The 13,002-nt window shown below is 39.1% G+C and overlaps 1 protein-coding gene across 1 annotated transcript in view; it reads left to right on the top strand.

The window, feature by feature from the left end:
• FKTN (fukutin) overlaps positions 1-9,630 on the top strand; it is a 42,697-nt gene extending 33,067 nt beyond the window's left edge. The window contains exon 9 of the mRNA XM_006864696.1: positions 9,320-9,630. Coding sequence (XP_006864758.1) covers positions 9,320-9,533 — 214 coding nt within the window. The 3' untranslated portion in view covers positions 9,534-9,630. The remainder of the gene's footprint in view (positions 1-9,319) is intronic.
• The last annotated feature ends 3,372 nt before the right edge of the window (positions 9,631-13,002 follow it).

The raw sequence follows: 13,002 nt of genomic DNA, 5'->3' as shown, positions 1-13,002 counted from the left end.
AGTCCTTTACAATAGTGGTCCTATGCAGTATTTCTCTTTTTGTGACTGACTAATTTCACTCAGCATAATTTCCTCAAGGTTCATCCATGTTATGCGGTGGTTTACCGCTTCCTTGCTATTCTTCAGTGTAGCATAGTATTCCATTGTGTGTATGTACCACAGTTTGTTTATCCATTCTTCAGTTGATCGGCACTTTGGCTGTCTCCACCTTTTTGCTATGGTAAATAGTGCTGCTATAAACATTGGTGTGCATACGTCTTCTGCTGCTATCAACATTGGTGTGCATATATCTTTTTCTTGTGGGTAAATACCGAGTAAAGGGATTGCTGGATCGTAAGGTCACATAGGTTTGTTTTAACCATTAGATGAGTTAAATACACAGAAGGACTTTGAACAGTGTCTAGCATGTCTTGTTTATTGTAAGTGCCATGTAGTCAGTTTCGACTCATAGCGACCCTATACAGAGTTTCCAAGGCTGTTAAATCTTTTTTTTTGTAGGAGCAGAAAGCCTCATCTTTCTCCTACAGAGCAGCTGGTGGGCTCAAACCACCAACCTTATGGTTTGCAGCCCAGCGAGTATCCTATTAGCTGCTGTTCCTGCTGCTACTACTAAAAAAACTAATAAATTCCCCTTTTTTTTTGCTCTTAAGAGATATTTACATACTGAGACCTTTTTAATTATCTCAGTATTAAAACAGCTACAAATATTTTTCAAGAAGTAATGACAGTGTCACCTATTTTCTAAGGAAAATAATTTCTAGAGCCTATGTTAGAATCCTGATATTTAAAATTTCCTTCTAAGGCTTGAACTGCTTTCTTCTCACTGACATGATCTGAAATCCACAAATCTCAAAAGCACTGTTCATTTCCAACCACTACATTTCTGGATAGAAAAAATGTATTTCATTCTGCTTTAACTGCTCTTTATAGTAGCAGTGTTTGGGAAGTGTGAAGTGTTCTGATTATTTAACAAGAAAAATGAGCAGTGATGGAAGTGTCTGGACAGATGGTGTGAGTCCCAGAAATCTATCATGTTACCATGACCTTAAAAAGCAGAGAAAAGAACAGAGGATGGCTGCCTAGAGTAGTTTCTTTGGAAGAATCCTCAAACCATATGCCACTTTAATTCGTTTTAGCGCTACTTACTTTAAGAAATTGCAGAGCATTATCTCTATATAATTTCACAAATACTGCAACCTAGGGAAACAAGACCACACTTTAAAAGCTAGTCTCAGGGTCATTTTATCCTTATGATAATCTCTTTTTTCCCATGTGTAGTTGATTCATTCTGAGAAAAGCTTATTAATATCATAGAATGCTTGCTACAGTAAAACCTGTGAGAACTGGAACTTGACACAAGTACCTTGTTGTTCCAGGTCTTGTAAGTTTTCCACTTTGGATACATTGCAGTCTTAACACTTATATTGCTCCTTTTAGTGGAAAATGTTTGAGTTTTCCTACTCTGGCGGGTTTTCACCTTGACAAAGGTTCTGGCTTTTATAGGTTTTACTGTATTTTTTTAAAAACTTGAATGGGAACTTGGAAAGGAAAAAAAAAAAAATTTCCTCCTTTCTAAACTTCATTCTGCATGACTTCAGAGTAAAGTCTTTGGTTTTAAGATAAAATAATAATTATTATTATATTAGCAGCAATAATAAAGATAGAGCTACCAGAGTTACAGTATACAGAGGTACTATGGTAGGCACAGGAGCCTGCTGGTGCTGTAGGATAAGCACTGGACTGCTAACCATGGCAGTTCAAACCCACTTCATGCACAATGGGAGAAAGATGAGGCTTTCTGCTCCCGTAAACATTTACAGCCTCAGAAACTCTTGAGTCAGAACGGACTCGATGGCTTTGGTTTTTGTGGGGTTATGGGTAGGTCCTTAAAGGTAATCCTCATGTCATCCCTGTGAATTAAATATTTTCACCCCCAGTTGTATATGAGTAAACTAAGGCTCAGAGAAGTAAAGTGATTTGCTCAAAGTTATATGGTTGTTAGTGGCAGGGCCACGATTTAACGCTAGACCAGTTTGACTCTTAAATGCTTTCTACCAAGAGTTAAGTAGAGTAAATGAATTGTAATGTCCTGGTGTGGTGCTGTAGGATAAACACTGGACTGTAAGGTTGGTTTGAACCTCAAGATCAGTGGTTCAAATCCACCAGTTCTTGGGAAACTATTCAGGGTCACTATGAGTCAGAACCAATTCGATGGCACTTAACAGAAGCAACAATGTATTTGAAACAGTACCTGGCTCATAGTAAGTACTGTATAAGTAAGTACACCTATGCCTTACTTACTAACTGCCTTGTTATTTGACACTTCACTTTACAAAAATAGTAAAAAAATCTACTATCCAACTATTTTACAAATTAACAGTGCACGTCTGGCAGTAACAAATGCTGATGTGCACTCGGAGAGTAGCGCTGGCTGTCATGGTTAAGGTAATGTGTCAACTTGTCTGGGCCATGAATCTCAGTGGTTTGTCTGTTAATGTAATCATGTGGTCATCCTCCAGTTTGTGATCTGATGTGGTTATCCTCCAATTTCCCACAATGCTGATTTTTGGAACCTACTATAACCATGTTGGTAAGTGAGGAGAGTGTGTATTATCTATCTACTGTTGCTACTATCATTGTTCGTAGTTGCAATCTAGTTAGCTCCACCTCATGGTGACTTTATCTGTAACCGAATGAAACCTTGCCTGGTCCTGTGCCATCTTCCTGATCACTGAGATGTTGGAGGTTGTTGTTGTGACTGTTGTGTCCATTCATATTGTTGAGGAGTTCCTTTGTTTTTGTTGGCCCTATACCAAACTAGATGTCCTTTTTTCATTATTGTTCTTACTGGACGATGTATCATTGCTTCCAAAGAGCATTCTGGTATTTCTTCTAAGATTGTTCTTTCAGGCATTCCACAGTATATTCAGTATTCTCCATAAATGCTGTAAATGAATTGATTTAAAAGTGTTTTCCTGAAAATGTTTTTATATTTTCTTCATTTTTGATGGATATTTCCATTGGATGAAGAGTCCAAGGCTGGAAGTCATTTTCTTTTGGCCCTATGAAGGTATCATTCCACTATCTCTTGGCTTTCCCTCTTTCGATTTAAAAGGCTGGCATCAGTCTGAAAGCAGTGTTTTGTTTTCCTGTTGAAACAAATTCCTCTTTGTCTTTGGCTTTCTTGACATACTTTAGTGTTGTTTTCTGTGACTTGATTTGAAAATATTGCACCCAGTCTCTCCTTAGATATTGCTTTTGCCTCACTCTCTGCTAGATTTGCTCACATTTAGCTCTAAGAACCTCTCAAAAACTGCTCATTTTCTCTTTCAACTACTGCTTCAGGAGTACAGGATTCTTTCCTTGTCTTTGGTTTTGAAGGTATTTGATTATAATTTGTCTTGGTGATTTTCTTTTGGAGCTTATCCTACTTGGATTTCCATCAGCTTTATGAATGGCTGTCTTCTCAACTTTCATGATGGAGCGAGGTTTTCTTCCAGTAACGCTGACAGTTTTTCTTTTTGTTTTTTAGTCTCTTCTTGTTCTGGAATTCAAATCACATATAAGTTACTCTTGATGTTGTTGTTAAGTGTCATCAAGTCAGTTCCAACTCATAGCAAGCCTGTATAGTGTTTCCAAGGACCTGCTGGTGGGTTTGAGCCACCAACCCTGTTGTTAGAAGTCCAGTGCTTATCTTACAGCGTCACACTAGGATTCCTTCCTTTAGATAGCATGCCATCTAAATCTGAGGCATTTTATGCATATTTTTGTACTTTTTTCTAATTGTTCTTCTAGCAGATGAATATTGAGAGATTTGTCTTCAAGCACACTAATTCAGCCCTTCATTGATTTCACTTTTACTTTTTAGCTTTTTCAGTGTGTTATCTGACATATTAGTATTAATCTCTGGCTTTCTAATTGCTGTTCTTATATGGTTTCTAAATTTTTTTTTTTGTCAGCTCTTGATTTCATCTGTAGTTTTCTTGATCATTTTCTCAATCCATTGAAAGTACATAAATATCATTCTTTTAAATTCCTTATCAAATATTTCCAATACCATTTTTAGTATTCTGTTATCTGTTTCTGTAATTTGGTCACTTGTTTGAGGCACTCTGTCTTGTTTCTTCATGCATGCTGAAATTCTTTTCTCTGAGAGATTATAGTGTTTTTGTATTTGTATTTAATTGATGAGTGTCTGTTGATGTATTCTAAGGTGTGTTCTCACCACCTCTTTTGGTGGGTGTGATTGAGACTGGAAGTGTGAATGCAGTTCTCTGTTTGTATAGTGTAGTTCAAGTTCAGGGCAGGTTCAAACACTTTCGTACTGGGGTGGTATGCCTGTGCCTGACCCCAGGCAAAGCAGAGGCTACAAAGGATGGGAAACCCACTGACCCTGGGCTGGTAAGGGTGGGGACTGGCCAGGCCCCTGGCTACCAGGAAGGTGAGGGGAACAGAGGAAAACTGCACCCTCCTTGTCACTAACCTCAAGCCTAGCCCTATGCCTCTAGATCGCTGTATCAATGCAAAAGTTCAGGATGGTCACCACTCTGGGGAAGCTGGCAGAGTGCCTATTTTTTCTCCCCTCTTGCTGTTCTTTTTCAGCAGTACCCAGTCCACCTCTCTGTCCTATCCTCTGATGATCAGGGTTCCATAATTACCATCTGTATCTGTTTCACTTGGTCTCCCTTGTCCTTGTTACAGACGGTCTGCTCAGGGCATCTGTCTTCTCTGCCCTATTACCCTGGAACTCCTCCATTATCTTGTAGTTCTGTTTTCCTACAAACTTGTTGAACACCCTTATATATGTATAAAGACCTGAAAAAATATTCAAGCCTCTAGTTATAATATTCAGAGATTCTATGGGCAAAATATTGAATGATGCAGAAAATATCAAAAGAAGATGGAATATACAGATTCACTTACTGTTCCAAAAATAATTGGTTGGCATTCAATCATGTCAGGAGATAGCATATGATAGTACTGAAGGAAGAAATCCAACCTGTAGTGAAGGCATTAGCACAAACATGCCTCCATGAATTGACAGAATACCAGTTGAGATGTTTCAGCAGATGGATGTAACATTGGAAGTGCCTCCTGTTTATGCCAAGAAATTAGGAAGACCGCTACCTAGCCATGTGATTGGAAGAGAACCGTATCTGTGCCCATTCTAATGAACGGTGATCCAATGAAGTGAAATCATCGAACATGCAAGTAAAATTATCCTGAAAATAATTTTAAAAAAACAGTAGTATCAGTACATCAACAGGGAACTACCAGAAATTCAAGGTGGATTCAAGAGGACAGCAAACAGGGATATCATTGCTTATGTCAGATGAATCTTGGCTGAAATCAGACAATACCAGAAAGATGTTTACTTGTGTTTTATTGACTGTGCAAAGGCATTTGCCTGTGTGGATCATACCAGATTATGGATAATATTGTGAAGAATTCATAAACACTTAACTGTGCTCATAATGGAAGCTGTACACAGATCAAGAGGCGGTTGTTTGAACAGAACAAGGGGGTACTGCTTGGTTTAAAATCAGGAAATGTGTGCATCAGGGTTATATCCTTGCACCATACTTATGCAGTCTCTATGCTGAGTAACTAATCTGAGAAATTGGATTGGAAGAAGACTCATTAGCAATCTTGCTTGCTAAAAGTGAAGAGGACTTGAAGCACTTACTGATGAAGATCAAAGACTGTAGCCTTCATTATGGATTGCACCTAAACTTGGCATATCTTTAACCTAAAAAAGGGATATACCAAAAATCTAAATAAAGTGAGCAGGAATTTTTATTGGTGAAACTTTTTAAAGTTTCCCATTAGACCAGAAGAAATATAAGAATGTGTGTTCTTCCTGCATCTTTTAAATAGTATGCTAGAGGGTCTAGGCTATGGGAAACAGGAGAAAAATTTTAAAAAGTAAAAGAAGAAACAAAATTAGTAATGGGAATGGATCATTGTGCTGTTTTCCAGGAAGTTCCTCCAAAAACACGTTCAAGGTTTCCAAGGCTATAAATCTACCTGGGAGCATAAAACCTCATTTTTCTTCCATGGAGTGGCAGGTGGAGTCGAACTGCTGACCTTGCAGTTAGCAGCCCAATGTGTAACCCACTATACAACTCTTCAAGAGCTTCTTTTATATTTAACAGTTCTCATCAAAGGGTGTACAGGTAGTCCCCAATTTGCAAGAGGGTTCCTTTCCAACTACTCAGTTGTATTAAGTAGATTCTGACATAAATTGAATACTTATTTTAAAGTTTTCACTACTGTTGCTCTTTCTTATCAGTATATTTATTAATCCGCTCTTAGAACATCTGCTCGTGAACATCGGAGAATGATGATATCAACAAATTATGTGCTGCGATGTTGTATGTAATATGGATTACTAACAGTAAAACGCCCAAACCGAAAACATATGATCGTAGGTGCAGTTAATTGTAAGTCAGATATATCAACTGAACTGTACAAATAAACCAATAAGATTAGTTTATCTTACCACCAGTAAGTAACTACAGATTTTACAGATGTCTGTGAGGAAAATGATCTACTCCTACTAACAGTTCTGATGGCTTTTTATGAAAAAGTAAAATGAATTAAAGTGGTATGGAACTGAAAGAAATTTTCTGTGATAGAGCCTTAAAATAGGGCCCTTAAACTCATACTCCGATTTACGGTTGTCGTAGTCTGAATTTAAATTTCACGTTTTGGGTTCTATCCCAGAACCTCCAGGTGCAAACTCCTTAGCTGAACTTAACCATAGCTTTAAGCCACGGTAGCATGGCAGACCCATGGTGAGTTTTCATTTTGGTCATTGTTGCTGGTAACCTGGACGGAGTTCTTGGCATGTGTTGTTCTGTTGCACACTCCCTTCTTTCTCTCCACAATCCCATTTTACTGTCAGATTTCACATTTTATGACTTGTTTATCTTTCCTCTTCTAGAAAACTGACATTTTCTTTTTTGCTGAATGCATTGAGTGAAATATTTGGAGAAAAGCAAAACAAAGTTTCAGGGTGTTTTTGTTGAGCAACAAGAATTAGCATTTGAGTAAAATTATCGCATATATAATCTTCATTGTTTAAAACACAACTTTCATAAAATTTGTAATTTTGACATCTACCCTGTTTATCCTGGACCTCGGATTTTTTTTCTCTTTCTGCTTTTTGACGGGATTATAAGAGGCTAATATTTAAGAGGGAGAAAGCAAAGTAGCTTGACCTAGTCTCCTAGCTCGACCATAATTTCTGCCTCATTTCAGCTTCAGTGTGTCAACCATTCCAAATTGTTTATGGAACAGGTGGGTGTTCTGCTGACCAGCAACTCACTGGCGAGGCTGGAGGCTAGTGATGGATGGTGTGTCTGGTGACAAAATAAGCAACCCCATGAATATGAGTGTGCAGAATAAAACTGGGAACAGCAGATGGTTGGGCTAGGCTGTATCTTATTTCTTCCTCACTGATGAGATTTGCCTTGGCCACCTATTCAGAGGCCAGCTGGAATTGTCCATTGACTGCCAACACTCTTTGGTTTGAGTAGAAGGACTTGTTGCTTTCTTTAGAATTTGCTCAGCCTCTCATTTCTGTGTGTATAGCTTTATGTTCATCCAATGGTTTTGAACGTACAATATCCAAAAGTAGAGTATATGAGAGGTGACCTTTCCTTGGAGAACATTCCAGTTAGATATCAGGCACAATAAGATTATAATTTGGCAGCTGGCTTTCCATGGTTCTTTTCCTTTATTCCTCTGATATTTTAAATTCTATTACCTCTACTACTATTGCCACTTCATATCTCATCACTAAAAGTTCTTCCTGTGTTGTGAAGAGAAGAAAGATTTCTCAGAAAACTCTTAAATAGAATATAGGGCTATAATGTAAACATAAAATAAATCTAACAGATGTACTAGTTTTAGTTTTCTTTCATTAAAAATAAAGTCATTTACTTGATCAAAAATACTTTTAGGAAACATGTATTGGTTTAATTTCCAAAACTTACCTATTAATTGAAACAGTTCTGCAACAGATACAGTTAAGTTCATTATAAGTAATATTCCTTGGGCTGGTTTCTAGATAGATATTCTGTAGTTATCTAAGATGACTATAGAATTTCAGAAAAGTAAGTTCGTATGACATATGGAACCAAGGAGAAGCCTCAGGATGCAGCCTGGCTTCATGGATTGTGTCTTGGAATCACGTTTGCTCTGTATGCTTGGGAAATCCATGTTAGGAGAGGCAAGGAGGTTCATCTTACTATCCATGTGCTGTTTATGTTAGTTATATCTAGTTAGGATCTTTTTGTAGCAGTTTGGGTTTGATGGTGATTTAATAAAGTGTAACCTGTTGGAAGTAAAAAATGACTTTGGGCCTGAGGATGGGGGCGAGGAAAAGAGCAAATGGTAAAATGAAAGGCCAAGCAGGAAGAAGGTGGTTGTAATGGTTCTCTGGAAGGAGAGGTATTGTGGAAACACGGTACATCCCGGCATTAGATCTGTAGTCTCCATCTTGTGTGGGGATAAGGAGATGAAGCTTTCTTTACTCAGAAGCTGACTTAGGGGATCCTACTGTGTTATGTGTTCGGGTATGAAATTCTCACTACAGTAGTCCATGAAGTAGAAAAGGAGTTTGAGAAGTACTGGATAGCTGTGGGGTTTTCTCAGCTATCTGTTCTAAGTAGGTTACGCATAGTCATCTGGGTTGACAGTGAAACCCAGGCACAGAAAATAACATGACCTTTCACAAAGTCAGGAGCTTTTAAAATATTGCTGTCCAAGAATATCATAAATTGGCTAGATTGATTGAGGTGATCTGGCTGACTAGAAGTGTTCAGTTTCTTTTCTCATTGTTGTATGTGCCTCCCTCCATGTAGTAAGTATTGTAAATATTAGAAATGTAGTTAAAGGAATATGTATTTGCTCATCTAACAGATATTTAAGGTGTGACCACAGCTGAATTCAAAGACTTGCCCAGGGTTTTCACTGTCCTGTCATTTTCCTCTATCATTTGGCAAATTTGATGTTGACTTTATTCCTTTGCAGGCCTCGATCTTTCTGCCCATCTCTGGAGCTTTGGCGTGGTGTCAGCTCCTCCTGAACCATATGGACTGTGAATAGAGAGGGAGGATTCTCAGAAAAAAGTCCTGGGTGCTCTTAACATTAGAAGAGGAAAGGGATACTGGATAGTTAAAAACAATAAAATGTCCACTACATCTATCTCTAGAGTGGACAAGTCTGTAGTTAAAGGTGCACTAGAAATTGGCTTCCTTAGCTAGAACCTCCACTGCTGAAAACTAACTCCCCCTGCCTCTGTTTACTGCAGATACCTGTTTCCCAAGTTTACACTGTGCTGGACTGAATTTGTAGACATGAAGGTACACGTGCCTTGTGAAACCATTGACTACATTGAGGCCAACTATGGTAAGACCTGGAAGATTCCTGTGAAGACGTGGGACTGGAAGCACTCGCCCCCCAATGTGCAGCCCAATGGAATCTGGCCTATTTCTGAGTGGGATGAGGTTATCCAGTTATACTGAGACACTAGATTGAAACTGAAGAATTCCTTTCCTGAAAAAGGTAGTTAGCTGTTTAAAAGAATACATAGATATTTGTCAAATATAAGAGACAGCCAAAGAAAAATGACAAGCATGAAAACACAGAAAATGCACTAATTCCTGAACCATCTGATTTATTCTCTCATTCCACATTTGCTGAGGAAGTTTCTGTGTGCCAGGCACATTGCTAGGTGACAGTGGCGAAGCAGATGAATGAGAGGTGTCTGCCTCTTCTCCCCTCCACTTTCCTCTGAAGAAAACACTCCCACCTTTTGAAGAGCTCAGACAGAATGTGATAAGTTCTAGTTACAATGTGGTATGTAAAGCTCTTTAAGGAGTCTGCTAATATTTGGATTGGAACATGAACTTAACCAGTCAAAACTAGGAAAGGATAGACCTGTTGAAAGAGTAACCTAGTCCTCCTCTAAGTATTGAAATGGTGTAGTCATGCTACTCTTAGGATCACGGAGTCTGAGTTAATATTTAAGTGATCTGTCTAGATGACATCAAGAACAGATGCTAGCAAATGCATTTTACAAGCATTCTGATATGAAATTTATTTACAGCACTGGCCGTTTTTCTAGAAGCTTTTGCTTCTAGAGGGCATACTTCTAGCCTAGTCAAAGATAAGTAAACTTCTAGACACCCTTACTATTTTCAGATTTGATCTGAGAAGAAAGCTTGTATGTCTGCACTGGTTAAATTTCCAGCCATTGCCAGAATGCTTTCACTGACTCACGTAGCCCTGTTGACAAATGGTTCAAGTGATACCATGCTATTAGACATGCTTTTAAAAGGGTTGTGATTTTCACAAGGAGTGTTTTTATTGTTCTCAGTTACTCTGTTAAATAAGAATGGATATTTCATGTTTTCTGAATTTGTAATCCTTACTGCTCTCAATTTTAATATTAACACTAAAATATTAATAGAAATACCTCTATTTTTTCTAAGTTATTAGTTATTTTTCTAAGTGTCAGTATATTCATTCATAAATTACAGATCCATATCTTTAATTAGTAGACTATAAACCAATTTAGATGGCATGTAGTTAATTCTATCCCCATTCCGTCTATATTGAGTTTTCAACATCAGAATATAAATGATGAACCTGGAACTGAGCATCTAGAAGAGTTTATCTGTTGCTGGAGTCCAGTATCTTGAAGTGTCAGAAATCCAAGATCTGTCCACATTGATAGAAGTTCCGTATCCTTCCCTTCATACACTGCTTGCTAGCTGCTGCAGTGCCTCTCTTGTCTGCCTGGTGGTTTCACAATCTTCAGCCCTTGGATATTACCCTAATCGGTACTGGAATCCTTTGCCCTCAACCCTAAGGTCAAGCTGTCTCTCCCCTGATACAAAGTCAGCCATGCTGTACCCTATCCATCTTCACAGTTACACTCTGCTTGAGTTTTCCAGAACCTTGGGTCAGGTTGATCCATCAATACCTCATCAGATCACTCTTCTTTCCTCACCTGAGTAGTTCAGTGGTCACCTCCTGCCACCTTCAGGCATCACAGAGCACCTGGCTTACTAGGGGAAGACCTCTAACATTAACTTATTGGAAGTAAGGCATGCATCCATGTCCCCAGAGAGACTCTGAGAAGCACAGTCCCTGTCAGTTAACAACCACGCAGCACATGTTGTTTTCTCCTCTATTGCAGTTGTTGACATCTGACCCCTAGTATAAAACCACAGTTCCCAAAATGGAGCCTCCTTAAGAATAGGTGGACAGTGGTGTAACAGGTTTTCTTGGTCCCCCAATTACAAACCCTGATGTGTGACCAGTAGGTGACAGAATATCTACCAGCATCCCCCAAAATAAACTAGTGTGCATGTGGAAACCATCCTTCTTTTGAATTTTAGAAGTTAGTGTAAAAGCTTAATGCAATATTTGTTGAAACCCTCTTATTTTATAACTAAATATGCTCAGAAAAGAGAGATTTGAACAAGAAACCACTAAGGGTAGAACCAAAGAGTGTCATGATTTGTAGCTCATTCTTATTTCACGTTGCTTCATGGCACAGTCTCTTGAACCTTGTTTGTGATGCTTTAAGGGGAGTCATCTAATGCCTCCGTGGGACAAAGTTTCAAAGTATTTCTGCTATCCTCCAATTAACTATCTTTTTGTTCAGATTAAGAAATTCTAAAGTGAGAAAGAGATAAAGGAAGGGAATACCTTCATAACTTTCTCTGAAAAACACCTTTATCCAAAAGATTAAAAAGTTCATGTGTGGAGAGGTCAACCTCTTACCATCCAGGAGTACCTGAGACTCCCAACCTCAAGATACATCCCATAGCCTCTTTCCCCTTTATACTTTCCCAGGGAACCAATCTGCTACATGCTCATTGCTAGGGTCCCTCTTTGACTCAAGTCCTTTCCTTTCTAGAGGGTCTTTACCTGGTAGTAGGAGCTCTGGTAGTGTAGTGGTTACGAGTCGGGCTGCCAACCTCAAGGTCAGCAGTTCGAAACTACCAGCAATTCCGTGGGAGAAAGATGAGGTGTTCTGCTCTCGTAAAGATTTATAGCCTCAGAAACCTTGTGCAGGGTCACTATGAGTTGGAACCGACTCCACGGTACTTACCTACAACAACAACAACAACACCTGGTAGTATTAGTCTCTTTCAAGGAGCCCTGGTACTACAGTAGTTAAGTACTTGATACTAATCTAATCAAAAGATTGGCAGTTCAAACCCACCCACCACTCCACAGGAGAAAGATGTCAGAGTCTGCTTTCCTAAAGATTCCCACTGCTACTGTGGCAACTTCAACTCTTAGTGACCCGAGAGAACAAAGTAAAATTACCCTGTGTTTCACCTGTGGAGCAGCTGGTGCATTCAAACTTCCGTTGGGTTAGCAGCCCCACATTTATCCCACTGTGCCACCAGGGCTTGTCCCCTATAGACTTGTTGTTAAGTGCTGTTGGGTCAGTTCTGACTCATAGCAACTAGGCTTTCTGAGGTGCAGCTGGAAGGTGTGAACCAATGACTCTGAGATTAGCAGTTCAGTGCCTAGGCTACAGAACCACACCAGGACTCCACCCCCTAAAGAGTATAGCCTTGAAAACCACCGTATAGGGCAGCTTTGCTCTGTCCTACAGTGTCTCTGCTGTGATGCTGGGAGTTAATGTGCTAGGTAGCAAAGTCAGTTTGAACTGCAAGGTCGGTAGTTTAAGCTGATCAGCTGCTCCTTGGAAATCCTGTACAGGGTCGCTATGGGGCAGAGCTAACTCGAAGGCACTTAACACCAACAACAACATAGTGTCTCTGTCAATGGTAACTCAGCGGCAGTGGATTTAAGTGATGTGTCTCACCAAAGACAGCAATAGTTAGATGTAACTGGGGGCGCTTTTCTGTTTTCAGGAGTTTTCCTCTGGTTAGTTGAAAGGAGTCTGGAGTATTCTCTTATGAATATAAGTATTTAAAAATAGATGGTACTAAGTAATTTTTTTTT

Source organism: Chrysochloris asiatica, unplaced genomic scaffold (genome assembly GCF_000296735.1).
Source record: "Chrysochloris asiatica unplaced genomic scaffold, ChrAsi1.0 scaffold00069, whole genome shotgun sequence".
Taxonomy (NCBI): Eukaryota; Metazoa; Chordata; class Mammalia; order Afrosoricida; family Chrysochloridae; genus Chrysochloris; species Chrysochloris asiatica.
Note: the sequence above shows the minus strand (reverse complement) of the source record. Positions and strands in the feature narration are given on the sequence as shown.